The 20,911-nt window shown below is 37.9% G+C and overlaps 1 protein-coding gene across 5 annotated transcripts in view; it reads right to left on the bottom strand.

Moving 5' to 3' along the window:
- KLRD1 (killer cell lectin like receptor D1) overlaps nt 1–20,911 on the bottom strand; it is a 97,221-nt gene that overhangs the window by 18,038 nt on the left and 58,272 nt on the right. For 2 of the 5 annotated variants that reach the window (XR_010108808.1, XM_055095385.2), the window contains exons 3-7: nt 6,022–6,128; nt 4,625–4,717; nt 4,417–4,479; nt 2,494–2,645; nt 600–703 (exon numbers count right to left, since the gene is read on the bottom strand). Coding sequence is in view for 3 of the 5 variants with exons in the window: in XM_055095385.2 (XP_054951360.1) it covers nt 600–703; nt 2,494–2,645; nt 4,417–4,479; nt 4,625–4,717; nt 6,022–6,028 (419 nt within the window). In the remaining 2 variants the exon portion in view is untranslated. Of the gene's footprint in view, nt 1–599; nt 704–2,493; nt 2,646–4,416; nt 4,480–4,624; nt 4,718–6,021; nt 6,129–9,583; nt 9,850–20,911 lie in introns of those variants that run through there. The other 3 variants (XR_010108809.1, XM_063593002.1, XM_057299376.2) reach the window with 3 other exon arrangements.

The raw sequence follows: 20,911 nt of genomic DNA, 5'->3' as shown, positions 1-20,911 counted from the left end.
GGCAAAAATAAAGCATATGTTAAAAGTTCTTTTATGGCCACAAATACACTAAATTTCATGTCACTTGAGCATTAACTTGGATACTCAAGCCATCATCCCTGGCCCTCTTCACATTCTTGTATGAAGATTGATTTAGGAAAAAGGCACTTCAGTTAACTGACAAAAGATATAGGATGAAATATAATATCTTTCAAATGTTTGATTTGAACTAAGAGAGCTTATGCATTGCACTTTCTGGAGATTTGTAATGTTTTGGTTTTGTTGTCCATGTGATTACAAAATAATATATTTTTAATTAAAAAACTTAAAATAATATAGGCAAGCATGTAATGGTTATCAGTATTTTTTTGCACCAACTGTCCTCTATCCCTGACCTCCTTTCATTAGGCATTATCTTCTGTTTTGATTTTAACACTTAGAGTGGTTTAGATCTGCCTAGATCTAAAATTGTTATTTTGTTGTACTTTTTCCTTTTACTGTATTCTCATGCCCTAGACAAGGTTATTTCAGCTACAGTGCTCCTGGATGTTACCTTTACTAGTCACATTTAAGGACAAATTCATAAAGAGCAAAAAACGCCATGATTGCCAGAAACTTACAGATACTGGGAGAGTGCAGAGCCATTCTCCCACAACCAGGCGGTGTGTTCCTCACTGTAAGAGAGTCCAATCCAGTAAAATTGTTGACTGGAGCTCATAAAATCCTGCTTCAAGTAAAAGACAATCACATTAATCTAATTTTAATCTACTCTGGGAATAACATATTTTGAGGGAAAGTCAGTGTTTAAGATTCAACCTGTCCATCACACAAACGGAAATTATTTTTAACTTCCTATTTAAAAGGTATAATCACAAGACTCAAAGTTCTCATTTATCAGGCCCATTCATATATGGAGAAAAAATACCACAAAATCTCACTTCTTGAAGAATTAAAAACCTTCTAAAAGGAGATAGAGTTTTCATGGAACACTTTCTTCACGGGGGATCAAAGATTAAATTTGATTCCAAAATCATGGAATTGTGAAGAAGGAATCCCATGGGTATAATCTACTCAACCTATAATCCGCAAAGGTGCCACGTGCAGCAGGAGAATTTTTTCGCTTTTTCTTTTTTTTTTTTGTTGAGAGGGAGTCTTGCTCTGTCGCCCAGGCTGGAGTGCAGTGGGACGATCTCAGCTCACTGCAAGCTCTGCCTCCCAGGTTCACGCCATTCTCCTGCCTCAGCCTCCCGAGTAGCTGGGACTACAGGCGCCCGCCACTACGCCCGGCTAATTTTTTGTATTTTTAGTAGAGACGGGGTTTCACCGTGTTAGCCAGGATGGTCTCGATCTCCTGACTGTGATCCGCCCACCTCTGCCTCCCAAAGTGCTGGGATTACAGGTTTGAGCCACCGCGCCCGGCCGCACTTTTTCTTAAGAACTGGGTAATTAGGGGCTGGGCACGGTGGCTCACGCCTGTAATCCCAGCACTTTGGGAGGCAGAGGTGGGCAGATCATGAGGTCAGGAGATCGAGACCATCCTGGCTAACACGGTGAAACCGCGTCTCTACTAAAAATACCCAAAATTAACTGGGCGTGGTTGTGGGCGCCTGTAGTCCCAGCTACTCGGGAGGCTGAGGCAGGAGAATGGCGTGAACCCGGGAGGCGGAGCTTGCAGTGAGCCGAGATTGCGCCACTGCACTCCAGCCTGGGCGACAGAGCGAGACTCCATCTCAAACAAACAAACAAACAAACAAACAAAGAATTGGGTAATTAGGGCCAGGCACGGTGGCTCATGCCTGTAATCCTAGCACTTTGGGAGGCCAAGGCGGGTGGATCACCCGAGGTCAGGAGTTCAAGACCAGCCTCGCCAATACGGTGAAACCCTGTCTCTACTAAAAATACAAAAAGTGCCAGGCCTGGTGGCAGGTGGCTGTAATCCCAGCTACTCAGGAGGCTGAGGCAGGAGAACCACTTGAACCCAGGAGGTGGAGGCTGCAGTGAGCCGAAATTGCACCAGTGCACTCCAGCCTGGGCAACAGAGTAAAACTCTGTCTCAAAAAAAAAAAAAAAAAAAAAAAAAAAAAAAAGAATTGGGTACGTTTTCTTACCATATTTTCCATATTAGCTTATATCCCAGAAAGATGACAAAAACTATAAAATTATAAAAGAAATTATAAATTCAGTTAAAAGAGTTAAGAATCACAGTCATTCCGTTGGTTCTTCAAATAAAATGGGTAAATATAATGACCTATTATCTTCTTTGAATTCTTCCTGAAAAGTTTCTTTCACTTTATTTGGCACCTATCTTGATTTGTATTCCCATGATATAATCATTAAGGAATTTAATAAAGATTTTACAATGACTACTTTAAGGTACACAGAACAGATAACTCAATTCCAATATAACCATCCACTTACTATGTGATTAATGACTTAAACCAAAGTATTTAACTTGTTTAGATAGTATATTTTTCTAGATCAAAGAAAATGTAGAAAATCAGACTCAGCACATGCCAGTTCATCTGTGTTTTGAAGCTGAAGCAGGCTGGATTTCTGAGAAGCACAGAGATGCCTACTTTCGTTCCAAGTTTTCTGTTCACTGGAAATGAAGTAACAGTTGCACCGGTACCCAACCCATTTTTCTTGGCAAGAACAGCAGTCAGAATCTGACAGAAAACATAAAGCATGACTAATGACACTGGAGACTAGACATTTTTTTCAATGCTATTTATTCAAAAATTATTTGCTGTGTATTCTTTTAACATTCAGAATCTACTGTATACACCACATTTCAGGGGCTACTAATGTGAACTAATTAGACATGAACATGATGCTTTTTCCTCATGGAGATTATATTCTAGAGATAGAATTACAATTATATAATTTTCAATAATTTATTAATGATATTTAGTGATGATTTAGATAAGTACAAAAAAATTAAGTATGTTAAAACAGCATGTAGCAGAGTGGAAGATGAGCGGCAGCTACAAGAACCTTTTTTTGAGGAAGTGACTCAAAACTAAGTACTGTAGCATAAATAGGAGTTAACTAGATGAAAAAGATTTAAAGGAGGAAAACATTTTAGCATACTTTCTGAGTCAGAAAAGAATATGGCACATTTGGAGAATTTTGATATATGTTTGGACATCTTATTTTTGAAAAGGGAATATAAATAAACCAATTATCTTGAGGCTTAATTATACAGTTTATCAATAATAGTGTCTTCAACATTTGTTATCCATAGTAATAAAAACATGACACGTCATAGGCACTCAAATCTTTGCCATATAAGTAGTGCTGAAGATGTTGCACTATTATTTTTATATTTTTTAATTGTTTTTGAGACAGAGTCTTGCTGTGTTGCCCAGGCTGGAGTGCAGTGGCACCATCTCAGCTCCCTTCAACCTCCGCCTCCCAGGTTCAAGTGATTCTCATGCCTCAGCCTCCTGAGTAACTGATACTACAGGTGCGTGCCGCCATGCCTGGCTAATTTTTGTATTTTTAGTACAGACGGGGTTGGCCTGTCTGGAACTTCTGACCTCAAGTAATATGCCTACCTCAGCCTCCCAAAGAGCTGGGATTACAGACGTGAGCCACTGTGCCTGGCCAAGATGTTGCACTGTAAATAAACACTATATAATCAAGATGATGGTGAGACAACTTGGGGCGCATTCCGAAAAATATATATTTAGAAAATTGAGGCCGGGTGCAGTGGCTCTGCTGGGTACGGCATAATCCCAACACTTTGGAAGCCGAGGCAGGTGGATGACCTGAGGTCAGGAGTTCAAGACCGGCCTGGCCAACATGGCAAAACCCCGACGCTACTAATAACACAAAAATTAGCTGGGCATGGTGGCGGGCGCCTGTAGTCCCAGCTACTTGGGAGGCTGAGGCAGGAAGGTGGGAGAATCACTTGAACCAGGGAGGCTGATGTGGCAGTGAGCCAAGATTGTGCCACTGCACTCCAGCCTGGACGACAAGAGCAAAACTCCATCTCCAAAAACAAAAATTGGACTTTGAGCTGGCTTTCACTGGATAAGTAAGGTTTAGAAATCTGTGCAGTATATTCTGGAAAAGGAAAAGTAGTGAGATGCAAAAGTATAGGTTATAAGCAAATTCAGGCAGGTAATGAGGATTAACTGTAACATTTCCTGTGGTTTATTTTTTGTTACTTAATTATGAGCACTCATATAGGAAACATATCTTTCGTTTCAGGCTACTATTTTCCTGATTAGTTAAATGTACAAATGATACACATTCAGTGTAATTTAATCATTTTTACATTAGATTGAGTAATGTAAAATGAGACTATCCTACACTGGTAGGCAAATTTCTATTACTAAGTATAATATTCCATCATGCCTCTCTGTGTGAAAAACAAGAAACTGCCTATTTAATCTTTTACCAATGCTAAGTTTTCCAAAAAATGTGACCTACCTTTCTGGAGTTCTATGTTGGGTCCTGGAGTAAATGCTGGCTCAATACTCAGTTTAGTAAAAGCTATAAGAAATGATTAGAAATTTGTTTAATTAGGTATGGGTTTATGAAATACTAAAATATTACACATTAGCAAGATGAAGCCTTTATTATTAAATGATGTCTTCACAGTTTTGATTTTTATGGAGACTTGCTTAGAAAAACTTACAATTTTTCAACAAAATTCCCAACGTAGCCATCAACGAAAGGCATATTATCCCTAAGGTCCCAGAAATTAACCTCCACAGAGTGGTCTTAAACACTGTAGAGAAAGACAGACAGAGTAATGACTTAAAGAGCAAACTCAGGAGCTGAGTTCTTAAAAGCAGAAACTAGTGACGGAGAATCCACAACATTCTTTCATTCGATAACGGAGTCATCTTGCCAATAAAACACTGAAGACTTTCCAATCGGGACTTCACCCAATACCAACATTTTTATGTGATGTATCTTATTCTTCAGGAAGATTATTCAAACATTTTCTTCTCTACCAGCTCTGTTGCAGTAAAGTGAATTTACCATTTATTTTAAATTGGCAGAGGTGCTTAAAGATCTGGAGGTAGAAGATATTAACAAGCACCACGTTGTGTTTTATGGACTTACATAACAGGCATTTATTTTTATTCTCTCAACAAAATCACAAGATAGATAGTATGGTTCTCATTACATAGATGAGAAAACATAAGGTCCAATAATAATGTTATTTTCTCAAGGTATCAAAGCAAGTAAGTATCCAAGTCAGAAATCACATGAAAGTGTGTCTAGCTCAAGAATCTTTCATTCAACATAGTCTACCATTGTCACAATAATACTAGTTGAGAGTATGCCCTCTCCTCATCTCAGTGCAGGTTTTGCTCTGATAAATGTCTAGCTGCTCATTGGTTCGTAGAGATATTATAGGGAAAAGAAGACATAGGAACATTCTGGACTTGGTGTGATAACTGATAACAAATTGATGGGTAACAACTTTGAGGCCTGGCTTCATTTCACAGTATATTGAACATACATAAAACAATCCTTTTTCCCCTAGAACATTCCATTTGTTCATACTCAAAATTACTTGCTTTTAGGCCTTTCACCTAAAACATTTCAACATTAGGAGATTCTGTGCTAACGTGAACACACTCTCAAAGAGTGATGTCATTAACAACAGTACAATGTGTCAAACTGTTCATTTGTGTAATTTTTGGATGTCACAACATAAATAGTCAATTAAAAACTTTTCAGCATTGTGTCATTAATATTTGGCATTTTCTATTGCTATACTAGAACACTGTTGCTCACAATTTAACCAGGCTAAAGTTCAGTTCTCACTCAGAATTTAAAGGTAGCCCTGTCAGAAACCACTCTTCAAACCTGTGAAAAAAACTTCATGAAATCATGTCTAAGTTATACAATGAAGAATCAGGAAAATATAATGAATGTGGAAAGTGCTAATGCATGAAAATCCTAAAAACATCCACTGTTAATCATGTCCTTTTCTCTTAAAGCATTACCCCAAAATCAGCCAATCCAAGAAATAGCTTTTCTGGTTATTTTTAATTTAGTGACTGAAATCACACATACCTGCCATGAGAAATTATGTTCCAAGAGCGAAGTAGAGAAGGCACGATGTGTACTTTTTCAGAAAGAACAGCGTTGAATTGTTGGAGCTGAGCTGGAGATTAAAGAATCTGAAAGTTGAGTATGAAGAAATTTAGCAAAAAAAGAGAATGAAAAATTGTGTATTTAAATGATGTTCTTGAATCATCTATTGGTGAGACATGTATTATAGTGTGAATAAGAAGCAGTAGAATCACAAGACTCTAAAGTGTTCCAGGAACCACAATACAGGAAATTCTCACAGTACTTTTGCAATATTAACACTTTGGCAAGGACTAAAGAAGGTGAGAGGAGGTCAGAGGGAGTTTTGTTGCTGTTTTGTTTTTTATTGTTTGAAAATCAAATTCATTTTAAAGGGTTATCTGGAAAATGAAGGAAATGATGGGCAAACCAAAGGTAAATTTACTTAGCATAACAAAATTACTTACGGAATTTTCCTCTTTTAATAATAAACATTTATTATTTACCTTGTACTTAACACAATTTAAAGCACTTGGCATATCTTAGCTCATTTATTTCTGTAAATGGCTTGATAGTAAAGATATATAAATATCTTCAATCTATCAGTGAGAAAACTGAGGCATACAGAGCTAAGTAATTTGCCCAAGGTCACATAAATTGGGATTTCCATGTCTCACTCTGTTCTTCTGATCTCTACCTAATTATCCTGGCCACGACAGGCAAAGTTCAAAAAAGTAGAACTGGATGCGTTTCCCACTTGGACGCCTCATTCACGTTAGCCTTAAAAGCTTTTTTCAACACCTCAATTTTCATTTTCTTAAAGTTCTTTAAGCACGACTTCAGCTTCTTTATTTTCCTTATTTTTACTAATACATTATTATATTGTTTAGTGTGTTATCTAATTCAGATACTATACTGATACTTCGATATACACTTTTTCATCTACAGAAGAGTAACCTTGTTAATAGGAATATCAAATGTGGAACAGGTCAAATTTCCAATGTGGAAGAGACTGGCTATAATAAGAATCTTGAAAGGAGAGATTTCGATCCATGATTTAGTATCTGGAAATACAATCTACCATGCACCCCCATACAAAAGCAGACACTCAAATAAACGTTTTGTGTATTATATTTTGTATATTGTTTATGTTCAAGCATTATAATATTACTATAGATAAACCCTTTTGTAAAAGATGGGCTTTCAACCAACAACAGAAAAAAATGAAAGAAAAGACTACTTTGACTTCTCAGTTTTTATGAAGTCAAAACTTTCCATCTTTTCAGTTTGCATTGTGTGCCTAGAGCTGCTTTCATTGCACCACCAAATTTGTTGAGCTATAAATCCTCACTGAAGAATATAAGCGTAAAATCTACTTCATCCAGACTATATGCAAATCTTAGTTGAAGTGATTTATTTAAAAATCCTTTGCTTACTTGAAATCTATTCATTTTTAGTTTTAGTGTTAGAAAAAGCTGGTCTGGAAGAAACCTGTCTGATATTATTTTTCCCCCATGTAAAATTGCCTCAAAATATAGGAGATTAGGGGTTTGCTTTTAGTTTTTCTCTTGAGAGAGTACAAATTTATGACAGAATGTGCAATAGGGATTATTACTACACTTTCATTACTAACACAACCACCTTTATTTGGAAGTTAGAGGTTCTAAGTTTTTAGAACCCTGTTTGGTGAGAATACATCCATCAATCATTGTCTTTTTTTCATCTTAGTTCACTGACTTAGAAATAAAAATCCAACAAATACAAGTTTACTTCAAGAACTCCAGGCTTAAATATTTAATATACCTAAACACACACACACACACACACACACACACAGAGGCGCACACACACACACAGTAAACATATATGTATATACCTCTTTAATTCTTTCTGAGCTGCCAACTCTGATTGTTCTTTTTTTGTTTGTTTTTGTTTTTTTGTTTTTTGAGATGGAGTCTCGCTCTGTCACCCAGGCTGGAGTGCAGTGGCTCACTCGGCTCACTGCAAGCTCCGCCTCCCGTGTTCACGCCATTCTCCTGCCTCGGCCTCCCGAGTAGCTGGGACTACAGGCGCCCACCACCACGCCCAGCTAATTTTTTGTATTTTTTTTTTTTAGTAGAGACGGGGTTTCACCGTGTTAGCCAGGATTGTCTCGATCTCCTGACCTCGTGATCCGCCCGCCTCGGCCTCCCAAAGTGCTGGGATTACAGGCGTGAGCCACCACGCCCAGCCTCTGTTCTTTCTATTTATTTTTGTATGTAGACAGTTGAATGATTTCCATGTACTGTATCTCTCCCACTCATCTCCACTTGTTCCTGAGGTTATCATTGCCTCGCCTATGTCCCTTGGAATATTTGGGAAACTATGGCCAACTAGTTATCTGTACAGCTGTATCTATGGGTTCTTTTTTTCTCCAATAACTGCTGAAAGCCTTGCTGTTCTCAGACATGCTAATCCGGAAGTGCTGAATAATCATCACCAGAATGGGCGTCAACAAACGAATCTTGTGATTTGCTATATAGTCCAGCAGTCTCAGCCCTAAAGTCAGGTAATTCTGAACATTGTGTTTTGCCCAGTTCCCAGAATTACTCAATAGTGTTATGTTCCAGTCACCTCCTCTAGAAGCTAGATTAAGAAAATAACCTTTATTGCGTTCCACTTTCCCTTTCCTATTACATTTCCTTTCCTACCTTTATTGCATACACAATTCCAAATAAAGTTTCTACTCAAAGTATTCTCTGAGTGTGCTGCCGAGAGAACCCAGACTAAATTCCGCTGAAATATCCAGCTTCACTTATGTAAATTTGCTTTTGAAAAGTTAGGTATCCTGCCAAAAGAACATCTCTCTTTGCAGGACCTTCCATCCCCTAGTATCCATTGCAGGAAGACGCCCTCTTCCTCCCCTGCAATTTACTAGTGCCCTTGGTAAGAGCAAGTGATGACTTCAATAGCTAAGTCAACTTTTAAACCTTAGTCAAAAGCCAGGGAAAAGAAACTAATGTTCACTTAACATATAAACAGTGAAGTCTTTTCCCTACCTAAAAATGTATAACTAAAATGTTGCAGAACAAAATAATAGTATACGTTCTAGTATCCCCAAGGGAAAAATTTATTTTGATCTCACTGCTTTTAGAAAATGCATTCTTTGAGCGGAAAGAAAATTGCTCACATCAGGCTGCAAATTATTCTTTTAACAGGGAGAGAGGGCTCCCTGAGAAAAAACAAAAGACGTTACTGACCTGGTAAAATCTCATTGTAAACATGCTAATAACAAACCTACTAGCTATAGTGGTTTCTTATATATAGTGTGTTTTGCTTGCAAAATCCTTATCAATGGAATGATTTTAGCAGGATGTATTAGATTGTCTAAAATTGTTAGTGGTAAAATCAAATAAAAAAATAAAACTAAGGCCGGGCATAGTGGCTCACGCCTGTAATCTCAGCTCTTTTGGAGGCCAAGGCAGGTGGATCACCTGAGGTCAGGAGTTCAAGGCCAGCCTGGCCAACATGGAGAAACCCTGTCTCTACTAAAAATACAAAATTAGTCGGGCATGGTGGCACTCACCTGTAACCCCTGCTACTTGGGAGGCTGAGGCATTAGAGTCTCTTGAACTTGATGAGCTGAGATCGCACCATTGCACTCCAGCCTGGGTGACAAGAGCAAAACACACTATATAAAAAAAAAAGCATAAAACTAGAATCTGTGGGTTTATGGAGGCTGGCTTCCTGGAAAAATGTCACATAAGCTATGTGTAACCATAACCATGTAACCATCTGAGTATAAAATGGAGATGTGTCATAACCAAAACATCTCCTTTTGTGTAAACGGTGCAGCCACAAACACCATTAAGAGACCTCATATGTTTATCTGTTTGTCTGGGCCAGAGTGTGTCCTAAGGGGAAAGTAAGAATGAGTGGGTGCTTTTGCAGGCCTGGGTTTTCCACTGTTTTGTCTGCATCTCACAATTATTGTATAACTGAAATTATGAGTAAAGCATGATACTGGGTGAAATCTCTGAGGATGCTTGTGATACTGATTTGACAATCCAATCCTTTATGTTACCTTCTTGAAGAACTGGTTAAGTTTTGTCCACATAGATAATGAGAAATATACATACAATTACATGCATAGAAGCAAACACTCCTTGCCTTTCATCTTATAGCCCAAGTTATCATTGCCCCTCTCTTATATCTAGGAACCTTTGTTTTACTTAAACAGACTTTTGCATCTGTAGGCCTTGGGACTTCTTTTCCCCCTAGATCTGCTCAAAACTTTGCCACCCTCATACCAATGGATCTCAGGACTTGATATATAAATATCCCAAATTATTTTGCTTATCTTATATGCAGGGGCTATTTGGGGATGCATGCCAGAAAAAGAAATGTGTTGTTGGGGCTCAGGACATATCACCCCAAAATATGATAGCAGGAGACTAAATATGTCCCCCAAAAATATTTTTCTTTGTTGGCATATTTCAAGCTGGTTATTTTGAGAAACTGCAGACACAAGAGTAGGTCATGTGAAACGCTGCCCTTTTGTAAAGGAAAATTACATCTGTAAAGGAAATCTATATTAGTAAAATTATCTATATCAGGAAAAGAGCTGCTCCTGAACAATTTCTCCCCTGAAGGACTCTTATTTACACAGCAAGAAAATCTTTATTCAACATGTATTTCCTCACCTTCACCCTCCCACAACATGTCCCTCTTCCAGAAGCCCCCTCCAATAAACCCCAGTCCCTACTCCTTTATGGAGTTCAGGATGCCATTCAAGAGTCAATCATCCAGCCCTTCAATGAGCTTCATATTTTTGTGGAACCCAACACTAAGAAAAACTCCCCTAATATGAAGGAAAAGAGGATAAGCATAAAGGTGAAATGGTGAATGAGAGTAGGCAGATAAAAGAGGTCAGAGAAGCAGGACGGAGTGCTTCTGACACAAAGGTTCTCATGCTATGAGTGAAGCCACCTCTGCAAAATTATGACAGTGAGAGAAATCTGGCATAGTTGATTTAATCTTGCTTCTGACTTCCAAGCTGACTTGATCATTACTGGGTGTAGGCCAAGCTAACTTTGGGAGGAATTTAGTTTATAGTTTAACCTTAAGGCAAGCATGATAATAGCCATTCTCAAAACTCAGCTTTTGACAAACTAATAGCTTTTGACAAACTAATAAAAAGGTCACGAGGTTAGGATTATGAGAGGGGCCTGAGCTCTGCTAAAGTGTAGGTGTAGTTTCTATAATCACTTACTGCTCAGGAGTCATGTGTCTAGTGACCTTCCCAATTGCTCCTATAGATAGCATCAATATTGTAGAAGTTAAGATTGGTTTTGTTTTTTTTTGAGGCGCTTTTTCAGACTAACCCCACCTGGACTCCTGGCTCATGACTCAACTAATCCTGTGGCCCCACCCAGAGGCGGACTGAGCTCGTGAGGACCATTTTCTATACCCTTATGGTTTCACTCCCCCTCAACCAATCAGCAACACCCATTCCCTAACCCCCTGCCCACCAAATTGTCCATAAAAATACTAGCCTTCAAGCCTTCATGGAGACTTTGAGTGATAACTCCAGTTCTACCAAGTAGGACAGCCTTGTGTCAATTAATCTCTTTCTCTGCTACAATACTGGTGTCTCAGTTGATGGATTTTGTCTGTGCAATGGCCAGGAAGAACCTGTTGGGTGGTTGCATGAGAAGGGAGGCTGCATTGGGTGACACTTACCTGCCACTGACATCAGCACTTCCCTGCATCAATATCCTGAATTTTTATGGGAGTTGAGTAAATGTCTTGAAAACAACCCACGTTCTGTATAGATGAGAACAGTCATACCTTGTTTTATTGCAGCCTACTTTATTGCATTTTGCAGAAATTGCATTTTTTACAAATTGAATGTTTATGGCAACTTTATGTCAAGTAAGTCTATCAACACCATTTTTTCCAAAAGCATGTATTCAATTCATGTCTCTCCGTCACATTTTGCAACGCTCAAATTAATTTAAAATATTTTCATTAATATTATATATCTTATGGCAATCTGTGATCAGTGCCTGTTGATGTCAATTTTGTAATTGTTTTGGGGCACCAGGAACCATGCCCATATAAGATGGTGAACCTATTAGTAAATGTTGTGTGTGTTCTGCTCCACTGACCAGCTGTTCCCCATCTCGTTCTCCCTCTTCTCAAGCCTAACTATTACCTGAGATACAACAATGCCGAAATTTGGCTAGTTAATAACCCTACAATGGCCTCATGTGTTCAAGTGAAAGGAAGACTCTCATGTCTCTCACTTTAAATCAAAAGCTAGGAGGACATGTCCAAAACTGAGATGAGGCTGAAACCTAGGCTTCTTACACAAAAGAGTTAGCCAAGTTGTAAATGCAAAGGAAATGTCTTAGAAGGCAATTTTAAAAGTGCTACCCCAAGTGAACACACAAATGCTAAGAAAGCCAAGAAGCCTTATTGTAATAGTACTACCAGGTTGCTATGCCCCCTGTGCAGCAACAGACCAATACACTGACTACAGGTTTGCAGCAGAGAAAGAGTTTAACAATCGCAAGGCACAGAACAAGAAAATGAGAAGAATTCTCAAGCCCCAAATATTTTTTGTGAAGGTGTTCTGGGCAAGAATTTTTAAAGGATTGTGGAGGGCAGGGGTTGGAACATTTGAGATCATCTACTGGTCAGGGTAAGGGGGATGAAATCATCAGAATGTGGTAACTGCATTCTATCATGTGTCAGTTTCTCACCGGGCCCTCCACACTGGGTGGCATTGGTGGTTTTGTTGGTATGCAGAACCTAAAGAACAACCTCAAACAAAAGTTTATCATCTCACAATGTCTTAGATTTTATCTATGGAACAGAAAAAGAAAAAAGTCTTCTGACAAGGCCTACATTATCCTAGGGTACTAAGCTACAACTGGCTACACAGAAATGAGTCAAAGGACAAGCTGGCTTAATCATTGCTGCCATTGTGCTGCAAGCCTAGTTGGATTTTTCCCCCTTCATTCATTTTATGAAATTTGGGGGTGGGTCCATTTTCATTATTGTGGATATGGAGAAAGTTGTAGTTGTCTGCATAAGAGATCAAACCAGTCACAACATTCCCTTAAACCAAAGCCTAATCTAGAACCCTAACTCTTTTTAATTATATGAAAGCTGAGAATGGTGAGGAAGCTGCAGAAGAAAACTTGGAAGCTAGCAGAGTTTGGGTCATGAAGTTTAAGGAAAGAGGTTGTTTCCATAACATACAAGTGCAAGGTGAAGCAGCAAGTGCTGATATAGAAGCTGTAGCAGGTTATCCAGAAGATCTAGCAAAACTAATTGATGAAAGTGGCTACACTAAACAACATATTTTTAATGCAGACTTCTTTCTTATATTGAAAGAAGATGCCATCTAGAATTTTCATAGCTAGAGCAGAGTAGGTGATGCCTAGTTTCAAAGCTTCCAAGGAGAGGCTGTCTCTCTTCAGAGGTGCTAATGCAGTTGGTAACTTTAAGTTGAAACCACTGCTCACTTATTTTTCTGAAACTTTAGGGCCTTAAGAATTATGCTATATCTCTTCTGTCTGAGTTCTACAAGTGAATAAACAAAGTCTGGATGGTAGCACATCTGTTTATAACATGGTTTAGTAAATATTTTTAACCTGCTATTGAGACCTACTGCTCTGAAAACAACTTATATATTTTAAAATATTACTGCTCATTGACAATGCACCTGGTCACATAAAAGCTCTGATGGAGATGTACAAGGAGATACATGTTGTTTTCTTGCCTTCTAGCACAACATCCATTCTTCAGCCCTTGAATTGAGGAGTCATTTCAACTTTTAAGTCTTATTAATATTATTTAAGAAATACATTTTGTAAGGCTCTAACTACCAAAGATAGGGATTCCTCTGATGGTTCTGGATAAAGTAAATTAAGAACTTTCTGGGATGGAGTCAATATTCTGAATGCCATGAACAACTTTCATGATTCATGGAAGGAAGTCAAAAATACAACACTAACAGAAGTTTGGAAAGAGTTGATTCCATTTCTCATGGATGCCTTTGAGGGGTTGAAGAATTCAGTGGAGGAAGTAACTGCAGATGTGGTAGAAATAACAAGAGAACTAGAATTAGAAATGGAGACTGAAGTCGTGGCGGAATTGCAGCAATCTTGTGAGAAAACGTGAATATATGAGTAGTTGCTTCTCATGGCTAAGCAAAGAAAGTGTTTCTTGGGATGGAATCTACTCCTATGAATATACATAAACTTAGTTGATAAAGCAATGGCAAGGCTTTAGAGGACTGACTTCAATTTTGAAAGAAGTTCCACTGTGGGTAAAATGCTTCAAACATCATCACATGCTACAGAGAATCTTTCATTAAAAAAAGAGTCAACCAGTGCACAAAATTCATTTTTTTTATTTTAAGAAATTGCCAAAGCCTCCTAGCCTTCAGCAACCACCACCTCAGTCAGTCAACAGCTATCAACATTAAGACAAGACCCTCCACCAACAAAAAATTAGGACTGGCTGAAAGCTTAGATGATCAATAGCATTTTTTTTAGCAATAACAGATTTTGAAATTAAGGTAGATATACTGTTTTTTAAGACATAATGCTATTGCACATTTAACAGACTACAGTATAGTATAAACATAACTTTTATGTACATTAGGAAACCAAAACATTTGTGTGACTTATTTTATTGTGGTGTTCTCTAATCAAACCCATAATATCTCCAAGGTTTGCTTATATTATGCATTTCCTGCACCCAAAGGATATTGTAGCTAGTTTTCTTATCATTATCTGGAAATAATTTCCTTTAAAAGAGATAGCATCCTTACTATTTAACTTCATCTAGATACCTCTGTTCCTTGTCAAGGTCAAGAATCCTTGAATGCTTTTAGCAAAAACAAAACAAAACAAAACAAACCATAATTTTTTAAAAAAACGCAGAATGGAACCCTAATGGTAACATGGAAGAGACTGTCTCTGAACCTTGGTTTGTTTACACAGAGTAAATCCTAGATTGATTCTTTGCTGGAAAAGTAATAAAGCACCTTTCTATACCATTAGAGAGAAATCTGATAAAAATAGGAGAACCAGAATGAAAGTCATTTCCCCTTGGGGCAGGACCAGGGTGAGCTGCTGAGACCAGCTCAGTCGTGGAGACCCTAACCCAGCGGTGCTAGAGGAATTAAAGACACACACACAGAAATATAGCGTGTGGAGTGGGAAATCTGGGGTCTCACAGCCTTCAGAGCTGAGAGCCTAGAACAGAGATTTACCCATATATTTATTAACAGCAAGCCAGTGATAAGCATTGTTTCTATAGATTATAGATTAACTGAAAGTATTCCTTATGGGAAACAAAGGGATGGGCTGAAATAAAGGGATGGGTCTGGCTAGTTATCTGCAGCAGGAACATGTTCTTAAGGCACAGATCGCTCATGCTATTGTTCATGGTTTAAGAACACCTTAAAAGGTTTCCCGCCCTGGGTGGGCCAGGTATTCCTTGCTCTCATTCAGGTAAACCAACAACCTTCCAGCATAGGCGTCAAGGCCATCACGAGCATGTCACAGTGCTGCAGATATTTTGTTTATGGCCAGTTTTGGGGCCAGTTTATGGCCAGATTTGGGGGCCTGTTCCCAACAGTGAGCACAAGTGGGAAATAAAACTGTGAAATTTCATAATGAGTCCTTCTGTACTATGGATTTTTAAAGCACATGTGTGTTTTACTTTGGTTAAAAAATAATTAAGAAAAAACTTTAAATCTCCAAGAAGCATAATTACTAACTCATTTTACTTAGAGTTCGAATGTTTTGAAAGATGGTATTCTGTAATTTGTATCAATCACCACAAACTTAAGTTCATTTTCCTAATTATTTCTTTATTCAACTGTGGAAATGGTTCTGGTTTGATAGTCACATTGTCTTTGTAACTCCAGGCTTTCTTGACTCTTGGCATGTTGTGTGCTGAAATCATGAAGCCTAGTTAAGTGTTCCTCAATTATATCATTAGCACCTGAAATGTACTATTAGATGCAAAATAAGACTATCAATTTAAGTTTCTTAAGATATATATGTACCATTATCATAAAAGTGTGCTGCACAATATTAGACACATGATATTTGGAGAAAGTGTTTTCTGGATTGATCAGGGAGAAAAGAAGTTCAAGTAAGTGACTCCTTTGGTGATGAAAAAACAAAAGAAAAACACCCAGAGAAAAAGTAAAAAGTGCTAAGTGACCAGAGCATAGATTATATATTTCATTTGGGAAAGTCTAGAAGCAATCATTGGGTTGATCACTGTGTCAAAGCAAGAGGCAAAGGACTTTCACTTGGTCTGCAGAACTCAGAACCATTAAGAGTAGATCACCCTACATTACTCCCATTTGTGAATGAATAATACATAGAAAGAATCTCCAGTGTTTGGTTAGAAGAGAGCAAGACAAAGACCCAGAAATAATTTGCAATTTGTCAAGGGAGAAGAAGAAAACCCCAATTTAGTAAAACATAGTAACAACCCTGAAAGAGTGTTAGGGTTGCTGAAACCGGGCTCGGGAGAAAATGCAATACTTAGTTTATAAAATATATTAAAATAAGACAGCATATAAAATTATTTTATTGAGTTTTTAATATCCTTAGGTAAAGACAGAAATTTAACCAATAATAGTCTAAATGTTTTAAAAATATTTAAATTATAATTTTTATTTTAATGAAATATACATTGACACATTTAACTATCTTCTAGAGGTACAGAAATGAGTGTGATTTGTTAAAATTTAAGAGGTTTTGTTTTTAATCAGAATAGACTTGGCGCTTTCCTAAGAAAACAGTTATAAAAGTGATTGCATACAAATATAATAATTTTAATTTCAACGTTTCTCTTTCCCTGTATTCCATAGAATGATCAAAAAGAGATGGTGTCCACACACCAGGATACAAATGAGCACAAGTTTACAACTTGCGTGAGCACAGGTACACTTTCATCCTTTGAGCTATCAGGATAACCTGGGTGAAGATGAATTGTGCTGTTTCCTTCCTTCTCTTGTCTCAAAATTTCACACATTTAGATATTACCTTTAGTGCAGTTCTCTAAAATGTGAATTGCATTGGGCAGATCATAGATTAAACTTGAAAAAACAGCAGAAAAACACCATAACTACCGCACACTTAACAAGTTATGGGAGAAAGCAGAGCCATCTTCCCACAACCAAGTGCCAATTGCTCTCTGAAACAGTGTCTGACCCAGTAAAAAGAGAGTAGAGAATTTATAAGCCCCTGGTTGGAAACACAGCGAAACATATGTATGAATCCCAATTCTGGCAATCCCAGTACTGCAGGGGCCGGGGGGTAAGTTTCCCTTGGCCTTCTGAAGGTTCAACTCCACATCTCCAAAATTATTTTCTTTTATAAGAGAATAGTCACATGACTCCTCTTTCTCTCTCTCTCTTTTAATCCATTTACTCATGGAGTATAAATTATTACCAAACTTCACTCATTTTAGGAGGTATCAAAACATAAATGTTCTAGGAACTTAGATGAGTAGATCTGCCTTGCACTTCCTTTGTATGTTTTTGTGTGTGTGTGTGTGTGTGTGTGTGTGTGTGTGTGTATTTTTATTTTTGAGACGGAGTCTCGCTGTGTCGCCCAGGCTGCAGTGCAGTGGTGCAATCTCGGCTCACTGCAAGCTCCACCTCCCGGGTTCACTCGATTCTCCTGCCTCAGCCTCCCGAGCAGCTGGGACTACAGGCGCCCGCCACCACGCCCAGCTAATTTTTTGTATTTTTAGTAGAGACGGGGTTTCACTGTGTTAGCCAGGATGGTCTCGATCTCCTGACCTCGTGATCCACCCGCCTTGGCCTCCCAAAGTGCTGGGATTACAGGCATGAGCCACCGTGCCCGGCCTCCTTTGTATGTTATTAGAGATTCTACCTCATGATATCTCATTTCATGGACACTGTGGATAAAACATCAGTATGTCCTATAGTCTGTAGTCAGTCAGCAAAGGTTCTAAGTGCAGCTGTGGCAAGATGCTCTTTCTTAAAATAATGGACCCATTTATAGATTATCTCTAATATTACTCTACATGTTATATGAGAAATAGGGAAAAAAGCTACATAATTTAAAAATAAATTATAGAGAGGAGTTAAAATTCTTATGATTCAAAGCAGTTTAATTGGTCATTGACTAAAACAATTGATAAGACTGAAATCTCACTCTGCATTGAAACACGGTATTAGAATTATGATTGCTTATCTCTAATCACCTAAAGGGCAAAACATGAACCTAATATGTTTCTTTAAATGACATATCTCACTGGAAGAATGTTGAATAAGTATGCAATATTCATGATTAAGACCATTTTATTTCACAGAAACATGGGTGTCTATATTTTAATGTATTAATAATGATATATTTTGATTTATTGTAAATGTTTCTGTTTTATTTACTTTTTCTGAACTCTTGAATGTTATGCTCTTCATGTAATTTGTTAAGGCATCTTATGTCCATTTTATCACCTGTATTTTAAACTACAAGTATTGACCAGATAATTTGTTCAAAATTCTATTCAATGCGTAAAAATTAAATTCAAAGTATTTAGCATAATTTTGTTTTTTTATTTTTTTCCAAAAAAAAAAAAAATGGGATACCCGGCTGAAGAAAGTATTGACTTCTCTCTACTCTCTAACTGAAAATGACTGGAATTCTGAGATTCACAGGAAAAATGGCTTTCTAGAAAATTTTTTCAACATTAGAAATCAGATGCTTGAATCTGTTCCCAATCCACCCCGGAATAGAACAGTGTCACAAGGGAGACAGAGACAACTTTAAAGAAAAATGAAGAAATAACTCAAAATAAAATTGAAATTTGAGCATGATCTCGTAGGATAAATAGGACTTGAAAAATACAGATACGTGGTTACAATAAAATGAGAAATAGGCAACAGCCATGGTTCATATCAGAATCTAAAAGGACAGAAAAAATTCAACATATTCTCTCTTCTTGCTGTTTCAAAATAAAATATGGTATACATATTGACAAATACTAAAAGCACAAAATTTAATAATTTATGAGAGGCAGCACTCTTGTAAGTACCATCCAAGTCGAGAAATAGAACATTTCCAGAATCTTCAAAAGCTCTCCTCATTTAACCTTCCAATTACTACCCTCTTTCTCTTTATAGATGTTAGCGCTGTCTTGACCTCTAACCCTGTATAGTTCAGTTTTGCCTGGTTTGATAATTTATCTTACTATAACGTATATAGTCACATAATATAAATTGTTTTGTGTCAAGCTTCATCCAAGAACTCATTTTCATGACCTTGACATTAAATAGGCAGGACACAAATTACCCTGGGCAGTGGATAAGATGCACTGATTGGCTCAGTTGGGACCCAGTTTGGATATCAGAGTGGGTCCAACTTCAGTCAAAACAAAATGGGGGCCGGGCGCAGTGGCTCATACCTATAATCCCAGCACTTTGGGAGGCCAAAGCAGGTGGATCAGGTGAGGTCAGGAGTTTTGAGACTAGCCTGGCCAACGTGGTGAAACCCTGTCTCTACTAAAAATACAAAAAATTAGCCAGGCATGGTGGCATGGGCCTGTAGTCCCAGCTACTCAGGAGGCTGAGGCAGGAGAATTGCTTGAACCTGGGAGGCAGAGGTTGCAGTGAGCCGAGATCATGCCATTGCACTCCAGACTGGGCTATAGAGTGAGACTCCTTCTCAAAAAAACGAACAAAAAAATGGGTAGGATGATTATCTAGAGGAAATTTTGAGGTGCTAAACTTCTAGGAGGATGCACTTTGACAAACTGTTAACTCCTCTTTATACTTGTTTGTTTTTATTTTGTTTTTTGTTTTTCTTAAGATGGATGTTTCTGAATGAGTCAACCATTGATTTACATGTGCAAGTTCATGTTAAAATACAGTATTTGGGAAAAGACAAGAGTAAAGAACACATATTTGGGTGTGTTGTATAGAGAAATCTTCAAGTCCATATTCATCAAGAAAGAAAGAGTAGCAATGACTTTCACAAGCTTTGATTTGGAACCAGCACATCCACCATCTCTGAATTTACCATCTTTGATGTACAGCGACCATTTATTAAGTAGGAGAGGCAGAATCAACAATGTGGCTGAGACATAAGAAGAAAAGGAAAGTGAGGATAGCTAGCGTTCATACCAAGGGAATAAAAATACTGCCTGTTAACCCCTGAGATTTTTTTTCAGTTTTTATTTTCAAATGAATATAGATTAACAAAAAAAGTTACAAAAATAGCTTAGGGACCTCCCTTGTCCCTGCTGTTGGGTTTCCCCAGTGATAATACACACACACCTCATTTTATTGCACTTCACTTTATTGTGCTTCACAGGTGTGGCATTTTTTACAAATTGAGGTTTTGTGGCAACCCTACCTCTAGCAAGTCTATCAGTGCCATTTTTTTTTTAAAGCACGTGCTCACTTCCTGTCTCTGCCTCACATCTTGGTAATTCTTGCAATATTTAAAACTTTTTTACTATTATTGCAATATCTTTTATGGTGATCTGTGATCAGTGATGTTTGATGTTACTGTTGAAATGGGTTTGTGGTGCAACAAACAATGCCCATATAACATAATGAAATTAATTGATGAATGTAAGTGTTATGACGGCTTCACTGGCCAGCGATTGTCCATCTCTCTACCTTTCCTTAGGCCTCCCAATTCCCTGAAACACAACACTGAAATTAGGCCAGTTAATAACATTACAATGACCTCTAAGAGTAAAAGTGAAAGGAAGAGTCACACATCTCTTACTTTAAATCAAAAGCCAGAAATGAATAAGCTTAGTGAGGAAGGCATTTTGAAAGCCCACATAGGCCGAAAGGCCTGTTGAGTCAAACATTTAGCCAAATGGTGAATGC

The sequence above is a fragment of the Pan paniscus genome, chromosome 10 (assembly GCF_029289425.2).
Source record: "Pan paniscus chromosome 10, NHGRI_mPanPan1-v2.0_pri, whole genome shotgun sequence".
In the NCBI taxonomy this organism is placed as follows: domain Eukaryota; kingdom Metazoa; phylum Chordata; class Mammalia; order Primates; family Hominidae; genus Pan; species Pan paniscus.
The sequence above is the reverse complement of the archived record's forward strand: the minus strand, read 5'-3'. Positions and strand labels throughout refer to the sequence as shown.